The sequence below is a fragment of the Oncorhynchus clarkii genome, chromosome 14 (genome assembly GCF_045791955.1).
Source record: "Oncorhynchus clarkii lewisi isolate Uvic-CL-2024 chromosome 14, UVic_Ocla_1.0, whole genome shotgun sequence".
NCBI lineage: Eukaryota > Metazoa > Chordata > Actinopteri > Salmoniformes > Salmonidae > Oncorhynchus > Oncorhynchus clarkii.
This window is the reverse complement of record NC_092160.1, coordinates 2065001-2081076: the sequence shown is the minus strand read 5'-3', so window position 1 is coordinate 2081076 and position 16076 is coordinate 2065001. Positions and strand designations below refer to the sequence as shown.

The following is a 16076-nucleotide window of genomic DNA, read 5'->3' as shown; positions in this document are numbered from 1 at the left end:
TCCCTGATGTCTGACCAACATTGTACATCGTTTAGGGAATAGGTAGCATTTAAGTATTATATAAAGCTTGAGCCTTGAGGAACAGTATGTCATTGGGCTAATTTATGGATATCCACATTGCTAACTGTTTTATAAATGCCTTGCTTTTAGAACACTGTGAAGGATTTATATTAATGTAACAATGCTGCATTTCACAGTTAAAATGGATCTGACGGAAATGTTTCCAGAACTGACAGTGATTGTTCCATATCTGAAAAACATGTTTAAAGTAATTGAGCAGTTTTATCTCTAAGGCTTGAACATAGGGAACTGATCTTTGGGAAATCGCTCTACTTTTCACAATAAATTTGTCCATCTGCAACATCACAATGTTACAGAATTTCAATAATACTTTCAGAAATACAATTGTATCAAAAGCACATGATTTTTCTTCAAATGTGTATCCCATTTGGTTAATAAATGGCTGTAAATTGTAGTTCATCTATTTAAGCAAGTAGGAAGCACAGCCATGATAAGTAAAAGCCTTTTTTCTGTTGTTGACTGAAACTGTACATTAGTTTATATAATCTTGTTGTCTCTCTTTGCAAAACAAAGTGGAGGAGGATACAGAGAAATGACACTCCAGGTGACATTGGAATGACTGAAATGCCAAGGTCACACAAGACAGACTACCAAAAGATCATAGGTTAAGGGGTGGTAAGATGTCACTGGTCAGCAATACACTCATATCAAGGCAATGGATTTCCAATGCATTTTTGTCAGCTTTGGGCAGTCAAAATAAGTAATATATATTCCATATGGTACAATCCTTTACACCGGAGGACATAAATCATAAAGCACCTCATCATTCTGTACAGATATAAACAGCAAAGGGATCCATGGATGACTGTTCTTCATTTTCCCTAACGCATGTCTGCTACTGCTTTAAGACAACAACAAGCTGAATGAAGGGTTTGACATAGATTCGAATGACGCTACATATGCCAACTGTTGACTTCAATTTGCATAACCACCACTTCTGGTGACCGAAGGTCAACATGCACTATTGTTAGTGACACCAAGTGACTGGCAATGGTTTGCTGTCACAGACACAAGCCATTTAGATTACAAACCAATTACACTCAATGATTCCGCTAATAGGTATGTTCATGTGTTATGAGAACCCAGTCCAAGTTGTATCAGTCATATTAAATATGACACAATATTCACTGAATATGAATCAACATTGAGTCACACGGTCGTTAATTGACTAACATGGTGCGGTGCATTGTGTCCCCTAAGTGTTATTTACAGTGCTTCATTTGCAGAGCGATCAGAATGCTTCCAGCTGGGACAATGTTAAAGGAAAACTCCACCCATAAACCTTTCCATGATATGATGCTGCGTTTTGCATGATGTGATGCAAAACACGTTATGCCGGCTGTAAAACTGTATTTCTAAAGTTATATATCTTTAAAAAACTTGATTGCTGACAAGCAAAACCTTTTGGGACTATAACAACAATGTACTATTGAAACAAATACCAAAAGATAGTTTTTGTGTGGAATTTTCCTTTAATTGGAGATAATTGTTCCCAATACTTGTTTTCAATGTAGTGGAACAATTGAACAAGAGATAACAAAAACACCAAAATGACAGACTTCAGCCAAGCTATAAGGCTTAGTGTTGTACTCACTTACTCCAGGAAAAAAAAAGCAGGTTTAAAAAAAAAAAGAGAAGCAATTATGATTAAGAACATGATAAATATACAACAATTTGTAACACAATAATATTGTGTTGATAGTCTGTCAGATTTCTTCTAGGTATAATAATAATAATAATAATGAGTTTGATAGCAGAAATGGTTGGTTTTGACTCCCACTGTGCTGACATCCCTTCCTTGTCTCTACCTTAGATGAGCCTGATTTGTTTGCATTGGAGTTAATTGCAGTGAACCTAGGAATACATCCTTTGAACGTTAACACTGCATGAGGGCATAACTCTTATTGATTCTGCTTTTAAGTAGTGCCTGATTGTAATAAATACTGTTCAGGCTTTAAACTGAGAAGACGCAGAAGGTGAGCTGCACTTCGTACTGTACCTACTCTAGCTAGTATAGTTTACATATTTTTGTTTACTCTGCAATGCGTCAAAGATTTGTATGCTATTTTCAATAAAATTCTCTAGAAGCATTCATTTTAAAATGAAACTTCCTGTATTCATAAATCTATCTAGGAAATATCAACATTAGTAGCAGCAATATAAAAACAAGCCAATTAGGGACTCATTTAATGAGTAATTCCTTCCTGATATGTTATCATCATCACCTGGTTTTACCAAACAAAAGACTAGGTCACACCATAAATTGGCTTGTAAACACTGCCAGTCCAGATGGCACCTCATTCAACGTTTCACGATTTCCTTGTTTTAGACATAAAACCGCATATTTAAAACAAAACCTGATTCCGTTCTCCCTGGTAGGCATAAGCCAATTTGATTCAGCCTTTCCTCATTGTGGAATGAATGCAAAACATTAGCTGCTCCTCTTCGGTGCCAGACTGGGGCTGAGTATGGAGCTGGTTGTTTATATCAGATGATGGATGAGAGAGAGAGAGAGAGAGGGAGAGAGGGAGAGAGAGAAAGAGAGAGAGAGAGAGAACAGAGAGCCAGTGCTGCTTGGTGCTTTTGACTAGCTGCCAAAGGGCCACAGATTTCCCTGACAGAATGGCCTGTCTCTAGCGTGAATAGGAACAGCTGGGAAAAGCCACTGGAAGTGTACAAACTGCTTCCCTCATAGGGGCAAAGACAGTTGGCTAATTTGGACTGGAGGAGAAAATGGGATCATTTGCATAAAAAATTCTGCACATGCTTCGTTTTCCCCCAACTCAACATTGACTGATAGTTATGAGATTATTATCACAAGTTGTTGCAAAAGGCAAAATGAAAAAAATGCACTTCAGATACAGTACAAAGAAAGTTTAAGTTGTTAGGTTCGCTTTCATATTTCTCAATTAATTTAGTTACATTAAGACTGGTGTAGATATTGCTATTACCATATGGTGTGGCATCCTACAGCTTTAAAATAGATTTGGAATTGAATGAGCACTGTTTGTGAGGTTACAATAGCATGTAGGCTACAACACTGTTCCATAAAACAACACTGAATGACATTAAATCTAAATAAGACAGTTAATGGATCAACATCAAGTGATTTTTGTTTTATCAATAATTTGTTCAGTCTTTTCTTGTGACATTCCAAAACACTTTAATTTGGCCTAAAATCAAGTGATAAAAACTCCAAACATCATTCTAAATGCCAGAAACACTGAACGTGAATTAAGTGCATTTGTCTCTTGATTCTGCTCTTGTTCTAAGTAACAAGATAATAAACACAATTAGCGCTATCATCCAGCTATTGCTGTAAATGGGTTGGAGTGTTAATCTATTGATTCTAGGTGATCACAGTAAGTCACATTAAGCATTTACATGTTTAAGCGGTTTTGAACATCCTGTTCAGCATCCTCTAAACAGTAACTGAGTTAAAAATTTGATACATGTAAGTCACACATTTGCAATTTTAAAGCCAAACTTGGTATCATACTTGCCAGTAAAAAGTACATGAATAAATTGTGGTTTTATGAAAAAATCTAATATACCAATATGGTATGGAAAAATCATTTAGATTCATTCTTGTTCTTCAATATAGACTCTTAATAATTTTCACTGGATACGGAGGCACTTTGTTTTATCATAGTGAAAATCATATTTCACACATAGCCATGGAGATATGGTCTACTGAAACACACTGTATGGACTGTGCTATAGAGAGAACGATTTGGAATTGACACCCAGCAATAGAGAATCCATCCCCAAATCATCTCTGCACAGTGCAACACACACACTTCGCTTCAGTTCATTCTCTCACATCACATCCAAATAAAAACAAGCAACAAACCAACCATCAAACTTCCTCCTTAGGAAAACTGCCTGTATCTCATATAGATGGCATACAGTATGTCCATCAAGCCAAGTTTAAATCTAGGACGATCAAATGTACAACTATGCACATAACACGTAAGAAGTGTTACTATGGATAATGCTTTAAAACTCTACACCTCTCTGTGGACATGCACAACTGAACCAACATTTAATACCAAAAGAGTTGCGATATACAACACAGCAGTTATTGTAGACATCGAAAAGACAATGTAAAGGTCCTCTGTAGCGTTACTGGACCCATTGTGGCGTACACTGTTTGCGGTGGTGCTGTAACAGTGACACAATTCATATGGATTTAAACACAGTCTCATGTGGTGCATCACTTTGTCTTCCCCGTTCCCTTAGACCCATGAAAAATCAGTGCTGCTTTGGAATAAATCCGGCCTCTTATTACTGTAGGTACAAAAATGACATCAACCCAACCAACAAAAAAAACACATAGATACCACCAACCTCTAGGGCTAAAAAACACGATCCAGATCAGTTGTTATCAGATCTGCTTAAGTTGACTACATTATTATGCAAATCCCCCTACAACTAGAGAAATTGCTTGAGGTGGCAGATTGAATTTGATTATTTGTTGTTAATTTCCAATGAGCAACAAGTCATGGAATTATTTCAAATTATTTGTTGTTCCACTGGGACTTATGGGTAGACATTGACGAACTGTTGCTCTATTTATTATCTGACGTGAGACTGAGGTTTGATGGATCATAAATAAACACCACTATCAGATAGTAGTAAAGAGAGACTTTTCCAACTGGCTTCTGTCGGCCAGTTCATCAAGGCATTGACAAAAACAAAACAATAAAAATAGTTGATACCACTTATAACTTCATGAGAAATCTGCCTGTTGGAATGGAGGTGTGAACTGTGAACAATGCTCCAGGCGTTCTGAGAGGGCCTTAGTGGTGATCAAAACAACAGGGAAATCACATGGCTCGATCTGGCAGAAAACAACCAAAACAACCACCATACTTCTCCACACAGATCCTTCTCTTCTATTGGCATGCTTTGGAGACAATCCCCAGGTCTTAGGTGGGACTGTCCTTCCATTCACTTTGGGGTTTGGATTTCACTATTTTCTTTCCACAGCCAACAGAAATTTCAACTTTGTATTGAGGGAGCAGAGAGACAGACTGTGCAGTAGAGCTGATGATGACCTCATCATGATGACCTCTGACCACTAAGAGTTGACAGTCAGTGGGGCTTTCTGGCTGGCAGAGTGTGGTGGGGGCCCTTGGGGCTGGAGTCAGATGGCTGGAGACTGGGGGTTGCTGGCTGGTAGAGGTAGTGATGGATGTGTGAGACAGACAGACAGACATACAGTGGCAGACAGTTCAGTTCTAGTTCCAGCAGCACTATAACATGTGGGCCTCTATCCGTAGCCAGTGCAGTCCTTGGCGTATGTAGCGCACCAGTTCTGTCATGCTGCTGTGTTGGCTCAATGGTTCCATCGTCGAGTCCAGCTCCTGAAAGAACTCTGTAGAAGGAAAGGAAGGGGAAAGAGGGTGAATGAGAGAGTGTGTGTGTGTGTGTGTGTGTGTGTGTGTGTGTGTGTGTGTGTGTGTCTGTCTGTGTGTGTGTGTGAGTGAGTGTAAGACAAAGACTGACAAGTGTAATAGCATAATGAAGGCTCACATTTATGCAGTCTGTTGTCCATTCCTCTCTTTCCTCCTAATAAACAGTGAGTGACTGAGTCCTGGAATGGCTCAATCCTAAAAGTAACAGCTCTGGTGATCAGTATTTTGCTGAAAGGCCCACCTAGGCTTTATGGTGTCATAACTGCCAATTCCTGTCTCATTTCCACCAAAGACACCATCCAACAGACTCTAATTGAGCCCGTTATGAGTGTCGACAGAGAGGAGGAGAGGGTCAGATCAACTTCTAATGGGGTACTTCTGAGGCTGCGAGAGAGAGAGAGAGAGAGCTCTCGCCTCACACAACCACGTAACATGTCCCTTTAATCAGCTAGGCTCAGATAACGGATGGGAAATGACAGAGACATGACACATCAAACCCTCCATGCACACAGTCAGGGGGGGGGGGGGGGGTCCTCAACATCTCTGGCGGTCTCTCTCTCTCTCTACATTCACTCACTGATGACAGTAAATGTAAAGGGTTCATCTATTCTCCACATCTAATACAAAATAATGCAGAATACATTAGTAAATGAAGAGACCATCCGGAGGGTGATGAAAGGATCGGACTGGACTTGGGTCCTAACAGTTAAGAATAATTAGTCATTTATTAATGACTGTGTACAATGAAAAAAGGTTGAACATGAATGGAGATGCATGTAATTAAGAAAAATATAGGATAGCATATCAAAAGTGAGGTCACCGCTGAATGAAACTATTACGGATACATCCGCTACGATTACAACAGTACAATTTATGCTACCTACTAAACACAATCTGCTATTGCTGCTAATACTACAGCCCCAATCCAAACATCCTGTTCTAAAACAGAGGGAAGCTGTGTTGTGTCCAGTCTCTAGTACCTTGGCTCTCTGTGGCGAGCTTCTCTGCCGTATCCCAGTGCTCGTAGCTGCGGAGGATGTTGTTGGTGATGTTGACGTGGCTAGCGGCCATATGATGGATGCGCTGGGGGATGGCCACGTTGCTGGAGGCACCGGAGGGACAGGAGCCCACAAGGCCAGGGCCCGTACTGCTGCTCACCGAACTAACTGGGGAGGGACTCAGAGACAGGGGCGACGGGGTGCCTGTGCTCCTGGGAAGGCAGAGAGACAATACAGGAGTCAGGGGTTAGAGGTTAGAGGTGAAAGTTCAAGGCACCACCACAGAGATGATACTGTACTGTACACACACAAATAAAATTAAATATAAAAGATAAATAAATATAAACTGAACAAGACCTCCACCCCCACGTCATCGAGACATTCATTGGTGCCATGTCTTCATCAGAAAGTGAATCACATGAGAGAAAAATATTTAGCTTAGCTTTCTGACCCAGGGAGACTGATCAGGGAGATTTGAACTGGGTAGGTTTACATTTAGCCAATACATGTTATTTCGTCTGGCTTAACCACTCTTCGTCAGGCTTAATCACTAATGCTGATTTGAACTGTATGAGCGGCAAACTGGGGCTTTTTCTCAGCTTGACAATCACGGCTTGATTTTCTGTCAGCCCGCTTCAGCCATCAATCAGAGGACATATTTATCAGTCTTTTAGTGCCAAACCCAAACAATCAGGCTCCAGGTCCTGTAATTCAGCACTAAATTGAAAGGCGCTCGCCCCGTGAAGTTAAATTATGTTCCCTGTCAACAGCTTGCCTCTCTCGGCTCCCTCTCTAGCAGGTTGAGTCTTTTCCTCAAATAAATAAACCCTTGAGGAAAAAAAGAAAATAAGGGGAAAAAAGATTCATGATTGTCAAGGACAGAACAAACAAACTGTGGAAAAAGAGGCCAGAACATAGTGGAATCTAATGTTGATTACAGTTGCAGCAGGTAGTGGAGCTAACCCAAGCGGATTAAGAAGGCCAGTTTGTGGCTAATGTGACCATGGTGAACTGGAGGTGACTGCAGGAGTCCTAGGAGCCAGTAGGATCTGAGGCTAATTGCTTCTGACAGCTCATCTCACAGCAGAACAGCAGGGCCGGTCAGTGCTGTGGCTGAGGGCTAGATCCCAGCCCTGGAAATGACAGGCTAAAGGAGCTCACAGTCACACACAGAGGATGGCTCACCGCCAACTCCCAGACACACTGATGAGCCCCACGGTAGCGCCATGGTAAGCTACGAACCCAAACCCAAACGTACAGGGTGGATCAGCTAGGTTCAGTTGCCATGGAGCATCCAGAAAAACAGTGAAGCAGTGAGCTCATCTCATGCCACCAGTGTGATGTGCTAGAAGCTGGAAGTCACAGTGACAGAGGCTCTGTCTGTTGTGGCCATTGTCTGAACAAAGCGGTCACCATCTGAGAGGATTAGCTTGTTGCTTGGCCCAGGAGTAGGCACATACATTGTTCTGTTCTGGGAAAGATCTCATATAAAGAAAGGATTGTGATGCAACATGAGATGACTGAGGTGAAATGTTACTCACTTTCCATTGGCTCCCCATGGCGAAGGTGCTTGGGAACTTTTCTGGAATGGAAGAGTTTTGTGAGAGCATGATATTTTGCAGCTCTACTACACAAACATATTGCATAGCTTAGAAAATCTATTAATGCAACTCAAAAAAGCTCCTCTAGAATAATATGCAAGATAATGAATTAAAACAGGCGTAAACACAAACAATGTATGTAGATCATTGATCTATCATTAATTTGCACACTAATTGGAAAACAATGTATGGCTTTTAATAACCAACATGCAGAACTAATGAGTATACACAACTCAACACAAATATATATTACATTTAGAAATCTTAATTGGCTTTACGTGTTCTACTGTCCTTCTTCTACTCCTAGATGTTAGAATTAGAAGTTAGCGTTAGTTACCTTGAAATACTCCATTAGGGAACGGGAATACTTTACTGCATGGTCCTTCTTCAATTTGAACATTCTCAAGTACAGGAGGGATAAACAGCGATTGCTATGGAGTTAAGAAAATAATAACATTAACATGAAATACTGGATCTTATACCGTGTATCTAGCATTGACAACATTACATATTACTTATGAACATTAAGCACAAGAAGATAATAAAATAATAACAATAAGGAAAAAGTGTTTTCTAACTAATTAACTTTGCATATCCCATGATGCATGACTAAATAATCTTGTTGTCATCCAACTCTATCTCTCTAATAGCTTGAAAATAAAGGCTAGAAAACAGAGGCTGCAGCCTAGTAATCAGATCCCAGTAGCTTCCCTGCCAGGGACCTTTGGTCTGCAGATCCAGCCTCAGGGCCATGGGGGGGGGGGGGGGCTGACCTTTCAACAGTGTGCTGCTCGCCAGACACCAGATGCTTTGGACATATGCACCACCCCATGACATGACACTAACACTCAGGCATTAATAAGCCATCACTGCAGTACACCGCTTCCTTGTTTCCCCTATTCTAAACCACATCAGTATGTACAGTACGTACATGCGCGCGCCCACACACACACACGCTCATACGCACGCACACACGCACACACACTTTGCCCTCTAAAACAGATTATAAATGGATGGATCATGTCAGCCAGTGTCAAATATTTGAAAATAATCCCTAATGATGTCTGAATGGTGTACTAACAGGAAATATGACCTGGGAATCTCACTCCTACGCTCATCACTGTCTGCACTGCTAAGTCTGAGAGTCTAACCATAACATTCTAACCATAACATTCTGCTCAGATTATACAATCCATATGACAGGCAGCATATAGTTTCCCTTCATCTCCCCTGTAGCAGTGTGGCAAACTGTATATGTTTGTAGTCTGCTGCCTGCCGCCAGGAAATCTTTCATTATCCCTTAATAGCTTAATGAAATACAAGAATAATGATCCACTTTAAGCTGATTAAGTGCTTTAGCAGTGTTTTAAAGCTCCCTTCAATATCCATCCGATTGTCGGGGAGTGATGGCTGAGTGGAGATTTAAATTGTGTTTGAGTGAAGCGGCGGATTGAGCATCTAACGGGGTTGGAAGCCGGCTGGATTTTCTGAAATCAACCCAAATGCCCACACAGGCTAGAGTTTGCAGTCCGTCATCACATCCATCAGTGCAATGTTAGGTCTCCTTCAACCACCATTCAGTCATCAGACACACACGCACACGCACACACACACACACACACACACACACACACACACACACACACACACACACACACACACACACACACACACACACACACACACACACACACACACAGCAGAGCGAAAAGAAAACTCACCACAACACAGCTAATTTCTTCTCGGCTACAGTTGCTGAGTGACTTGTAAAGTTCTTTAACCTCATGGCATACCTTCAAAAGCAGAACAGACAAAAAAATAGATAATTTTCAAATATTCTTCCTTTTCATAATTCATTCATTTCAATCCAAATAACAAAAAAGGAGCATGACTCAATATCCATAAAGCCAGGGGACGTTCCATAGAACGACCGGCCTTGTGTCATTTTCTGTGTCTAATAGTTTTTGAAGAAAATATTTCAATCAGCCATGCATGAATCCCTGGGTAGAATGATGAGCTACAAGGTCCATCTATTTTCATTTTCACTGCCATTAATAAAATGAGCGCCGCTAATTGCCTTGACTTGTGGGGTAGACTGGATTAGCGATGGACATAATGATGCTCATTGTCACTGAGGGCAGGTGGGGATACCTGGCCTGAGCGGGGGCGGGAGGGAGAGGCACATTGGTGGGGACACAGACCTGATGAGTTCAACCGTCTCAGAGTACATAGTGTATGGAGACTTGGCCTCCAGCGGATCCCGCTCCATGGCGTTGCCACACTCGATGAACGACAGCGCCCCATCAGCGTAGTTAATGGCTTTGCCAAACTTCTCCATCTGTGAAGAAACAATGGAAACTTTGAACAAGATCAGCATTAGGTTCACAACACTACATGGCCACAAATGATTCTCCTCATTTTGAATCATTTTTCAAAGCTTCAAAGCTCTTGTGAAAACAGATAATAAGCAGATTTAATCAGAAGGAAAAATAACAATGTCACATTAATGTTCGGGGAACATTCTTTTGATATTTTTCTATTTTCTGGAGAAAAAAAAGTATATATATATATATATGCACACGGAGCCAAATTACAAACTCAAAGTGCAGACAACAAATAATAGGCATATGACTCATGAATGCACATGAGTGTAAAATAAAATAGATTTACACAGCACTCTCCACTGAAAGCACCTCTCAAGCAGGTTCTATCCATTTTAAGTAAGCCCCTTTACCACATACGACCGGGCTGGTGGAAGATTCATTACAGCTCAACGATTACAGTCATGTAACAAGGGCAATCAATTCCCTTCACTTTCTATTCATGGCTGGCTTTACCTCGCAGATCAGATTTATGCCCAAGTGGATGTAACTTTCGATAAAGGACAATGTCTGGGGAGATAATTGCTGGAATCCAATTATTAGGGCCCTATGAGTGTGTTGGTAAATCACGCCCGTCGCCTAGGCCCAAGCCCCTCTTTGAGGACATTGAAGAGGTGTGTAAAGAGCTCCTTTTGTGATAGATCACACATCCTCACTTAGAAAAGACTACAGGTCTCAACAAGGGCTCTACTCTATCCTCTGCACACCTACTAGCATTCTTCAGCTAAGACCAGTGTCTGTCTGTTAATAAGAGCTATTCAGCAGGAATACTTAATAGGCTCAGTAAGAGCTGCTGCTTGCTAATGGCACGTTGGCATGTATTTGCTAATGGTATTATCACACGGGTCTCTGTTGCTATTCATATTTGTGATGTCATGTGACTGACTAAAACAGGGTGTGTTTATTGCCTGGCTCAGACAAAATACAATCTCAGGAAGAAGAACAATTTAGTTTGTGCAATGTATCTCTATCAAAGTAAACGCTGAATTAAACGTTTTTAATACATTTTCAGGTGCTTTTTTAAACTGTAATAAAACAGCAGCTTACCAGTGCATCTGCTTTGTGCTTTAGTTTCTTGGCTTCTTGCATGCAGTAGTCTGCGTTGTGAACTCTGTGGACAACAATCACAGTGAGACTTTGGTTAGTCTTACAAGTATGTTAGAAATACAAAACAGATCAGTTGACAGAACAATGTGTTTGCCACTTTGTCTAACGGTGCTGCAACTGCCTGGATTGCAGTTGTTCATGTTCATGTTGTAGTTGTCCTCCACATGTTCAATGTGTTTCCTTTTGAATTATACACATAGAGGAACTTAACTCTGTAATCACATCCCACAACTGCTTCAACATGCGGTGACATTTTAATCATGTTTGAGACTTACATTAGTACATGCATCATGACATTAAATTCTGGCTGTGCATCGGGGGGGGGGATTGGTGTTTTTGAAGTGTTTGGAGAAGTTAGTTAGTTACTCATACATACGTGTTATTGAACACTAGCTTGGGCCTTCTAGGCTCCATGTGGTCCATGGACAGAGATGACGGGTTGGACCAAACGTCAGAATCGGACTGACCGTTGCCATGGAAACTGCCAGACGGCTTGCTATGGGTATCTTCCTCCTGTGAGATGGCAGGGCCAATTAATATGATAATTAGCATCCAGCAGTAGGTCTAATAATACTGTAATGATTCATCCTGGTGATTTGGACTGCTGTTACTACGTTGTGACCGTGTATTTTGTCTATGTCCTGGCTTTAAACATATTCCGCACGTGGGATCCATTTTCTTCTCTTCAAGGCTGTTTTGAAATCCCTCCAAAGGGTCATTAGATTTGCAAAAACACAGGAAATTTATTTATTTTACCTTTATTTAACCAGGCAAGTCAGTTAAGAACAAATTCTTATTTTCAATGACGGCCTGGGAACAGTGGGTTAACTGCCTGTTCAGGGGCAGAACGACAGATTTGTACCTTGTCAGCTCGGGGGTTTGAACTCGCAACCTTCCGGTTACTAGTCCAACGCTCTAACCACTAGGCTACCCTGCCGCCCCAATAGTGGTAGTTGCTGGAGCAAAGAAATAATCTGCAGCAAATAGCCTCATCTACCAACTTCTCTACACAACAAATTATAGAAGACACATTTTATTAGCAAACGAGAGCGGATGCAAAAGAATCATACTTTAAAATAATAAACCATCCAAAAAAACAATAAACCCCAAAATTGCTCAGTAATTAATGATAGCAATACGACAGTTTATAGCAATACGACAGTATACATTTTTGCTAGTTTCATCATGATCAGCTGTCCCCTACTTACACTGCTTGTCTTGGAACGTGAGAAGGATTTGCTCTCTCCTTTGCTGCGGTGCTTGTGTGAGGAAGAGGAGGATGAGGAGGAGAAGTTGGGCAGAGAGCAGCTGAGGGTGGGTAGCAATAAGGTGCTGGTGGCGCTGCTAGCACCGCCCTCCTGGCTGAAGGAGGAACACTCGCTGGTCCTGCGCTGGCGTATAGGGGGTTCGTCGGAGAGCGGAGAAAGCAGGGGAGGCAGCAGCTCTCGCTTCTCCTCTCTCTTCCTGGGCTGTTTCCTCAGAGAGCTGGGCAAAGACACATACAGGAACATTTATGAAATGCTTACGTGTGGTTCATGAAGTGTTATGACATCCGTATGTAGACACCCTTTAAATAAACTGTTATCGAAACGGACATAAAAGAAGAACATTGCTGGGCCTGCTCCCTCTCTCTGTTGCTGTCATCCCATGTTATTCACTACAATACTGGAGAGAGACGGCAAGTTCTCACAGCCTTTGAAATGCCAGCAAATCTCATGTCCAATGTCATCAAAGTGGTAGATGGATGAAAATAATTTAGAAATGACTTGACTGTTTAAGGCATTTGTAAAAAATTGGGAAGTGCAGACATTATGTACAGGGCTCAAAGAAAACAGCCAGCCTTTGACATAATATTTTGTTTGTTAGAATGAGTGATTCTTTCTGTTTTTATTATAAGACTAAATCAAACGCAGCATTAGTGCTAAGGCATGGAGTCGGTACTTTCACCATCAGTTGGCTTTTATTATCGAAGGTTACGGTGGTAACGCATCTTGGAGACTTCAATTACAATAAAAACAGTACGTGAGCAGATCAATGATATTTAATATAACTTCAACATGTCATTTCCACTTGGTTTTGGGTAAAAAATATAAAAAATAAAGTATAAAACCATAGAACTCTTTCATTTCCCCCCCAGTGCCTCTGACCCTCTAAGGACGCAGCCCAGAAATAGGCCTACAAATAGCCCTGTAGTGCACTGACGGGTCAAAATATTGATTGATCAGGCAGTGGAAAGGCAGTTTGTTATGACAGAAAGCACTTCTGCCTAGATTTACAGTCCTTCTAATATCCACTCCTGCTCCAGGAGCCTGGCACCTCACAGGGGAACACAGCAGACTGCAGTCTGTATCCAGGTGGGTTCTCTCGGTATAGCTGTGTGTGCCCACATGGGGCTTCTGTTAACAATAGTGTTCTCTATGTTAACAGATAAGAGGCAGGTGGAGAAGTTGCCTTGAATACTTTCCCTTCCTCAAAGTCAATAAGGACTTTAAGAACCACCAAGGACGTACAGTAGTAGCGAGAAACCTCGCCTCCCGCTGCTACTATATTTCTCACATTGTTTGCAACAATAGATTATTTTGCCTCCCTTTCCCTAAACTCATGGGGATTTGATATACGAGAAAAAAATGCTTAGCTAGCACAAGAGCGCCTAAAGCACTAACAGGGAAAACGCAGTCAGAAAACCTCATTAGGATTATGTTCCTCAGGTTATTTTGAACAGCAGCATATTTTGTCTTGTTTTATGGGCCTGAAAATGAGCAGAATCCCGGTCGGTCCGTTTACAGCATTAATAAAAAGCATCTTTACTCTCCAATCTGAGCAAAGATGCTTTTTTTATTAATGCCATAAATGGACCGACCGGGGTTCTGCTCATTTTGAGGCCAATCTGATTAAAAGGGTGAAGATTTGCTTTGAGGCTGTCTAAATTCGGCTGATTTAAAGGCTACTAGGCAGGTCATATTTCAGCCCAGACCAAAGGGTTCAGCATTTCTGCACTAGATACCCGTGCCAGCTCATATATCATAGCTCAGGTAATCATATTAAAGATATGTGTAGTGATTAGTGGTGAAGCTCAGTGGACACTCTGTCCTCCAGACTCATTCTGCTCAACCCCCTGACCCTTGTCACCAGCATCCCTTCATCGAGCAGTAGGTCTCTGCAGCGCTAATTGAATATCTAAAATTAGCATGAGCTCTCTTGTCAGTGTCACGTTACCTTAATGCTGTAGGACACAGGACACTGTAGAGAGAGCTAGCAATAGCTAAAGATAAATGTGTAGGGGAGCAACCTCACTTCTCCTGTATGTCGCAGCCTGCTCTCTGAGGAGGATCTACACTGGTTGGACCTTGCCTGAGGATGTAGCCATTCACAACACATACAGTACTACCATACACTTAGGAAATATAACAGCCTGTAATTACCCTGTGGCAGTGGTGTAAAGTACTTAAGTAAAAATACTTTCAAGTAACACTTAAGTATTTTTGGGGGGTATATGTACTTTATTTTACTTTTTATATTTTTGACTACTTTTACTTCACTACATTCCTAAAGAAAATGATGTACTTTTCACTCCATGCATTTTCCCTGACACCCAAAAGTGTCTTCTTAGCAGGACAGGAAAATGGTCCAATTCACGCACTTATCAAGAGAACATCCCTGGTCATCCCTACTGCCTCTGATCTGGCGGTCTCACAAAACACAAAGGCTTCATTTGAGTGTTGGAGTGTGCCCCTGGCTATCTGTAAATAATACAAAAATAAGACAATTGTGCTGTTTGTTTTGCTTAATATAAGCAATTTGAAATGATTGATATGTTTACATTTAGTTATTTAAAACCAAATAATTTAGACTTAAGTAGTATTTTAACGGGTGACTTTCACTTGTACTTGAGTCATGTTCTATTAAGATATTTTCACTTTTACTCAAGTATGACAATTGGGTACTTTTTCCCCCACTGCACTGCTGACACCCATAATGACTTTGTACATGCCTCTAAACACTTACATAACATGATGCTCTACACATTCCCTTTCTCATCCAGTAACCATAGTGATGTGTAAGTAAGTACTGCTGTGAGTGGTTCGGCGACACTTACTCTTTTGTGCTAATGTTCTTGTGGTTGTGTATCGGTGAGATGCATGGGGGAAGAAGCAAGGAGTCTTTCTCCAACCGTAACTTCTTGCTTCCGCCGACAGCGTCACAATGGTCCATCTGAGGAACACAGAAACAAACAGCGCAGTCAGCATTGAAAGGGAAAGGGGGACACCTAGTCAGAATGCATTTAACTGAAATGTGTCTTCCGCATTTAACCCAACACCTCTGAATCTGAGAGATGCGGGGTGCTGCCTTAATCGACATCCACGTCTTTGGAGCCCGGGGAACAGTGGGTTAACTGCCTTGCTCAGGGGCAGAATGACAGATGTTTACCTTGTCAGCGCAGGGATTCGATTCAGCAACCTTTTAGTTTCCGGCCCAAATTGAACATAC

General features: G+C 41.3%; 1 protein-coding gene across 1 annotated transcript in view; it reads right to left on the bottom strand.

Moving 5' to 3' along the window:
- Positions 1–1532: 1532 nt before the first annotated feature.
- LOC139366117 (AF4/FMR2 family member 2-like) overlaps positions 1533–16076 on the bottom strand; it is a 169481-nt gene continuing 154937 nt past the window's right edge. Inside the window, exons 13-22 of the mRNA XM_071103229.1 lie at positions 15685–15800; positions 12797–13073; positions 11965–12101; positions 11529–11592; positions 10302–10438; positions 9822–9893; positions 8438–8531; positions 8041–8081; positions 6482–6711; positions 1533–5461 (exon numbers count right to left, since the gene is read on the bottom strand). Coding sequence (XP_070959330.1) covers positions 5340–5461; positions 6482–6711; positions 8041–8081; positions 8438–8531; positions 9822–9893; positions 10302–10438; positions 11529–11592; positions 11965–12101; positions 12797–13073; positions 15685–15800 — 1290 coding nt within the window. The 3' untranslated portion in view covers positions 1533–5339. The remainder of the gene's footprint in view (positions 5462–6481; positions 6712–8040; positions 8082–8437; positions 8532–9821; positions 9894–10301; positions 10439–11528; positions 11593–11964; positions 12102–12796; positions 13074–15684; positions 15801–16076) is intronic.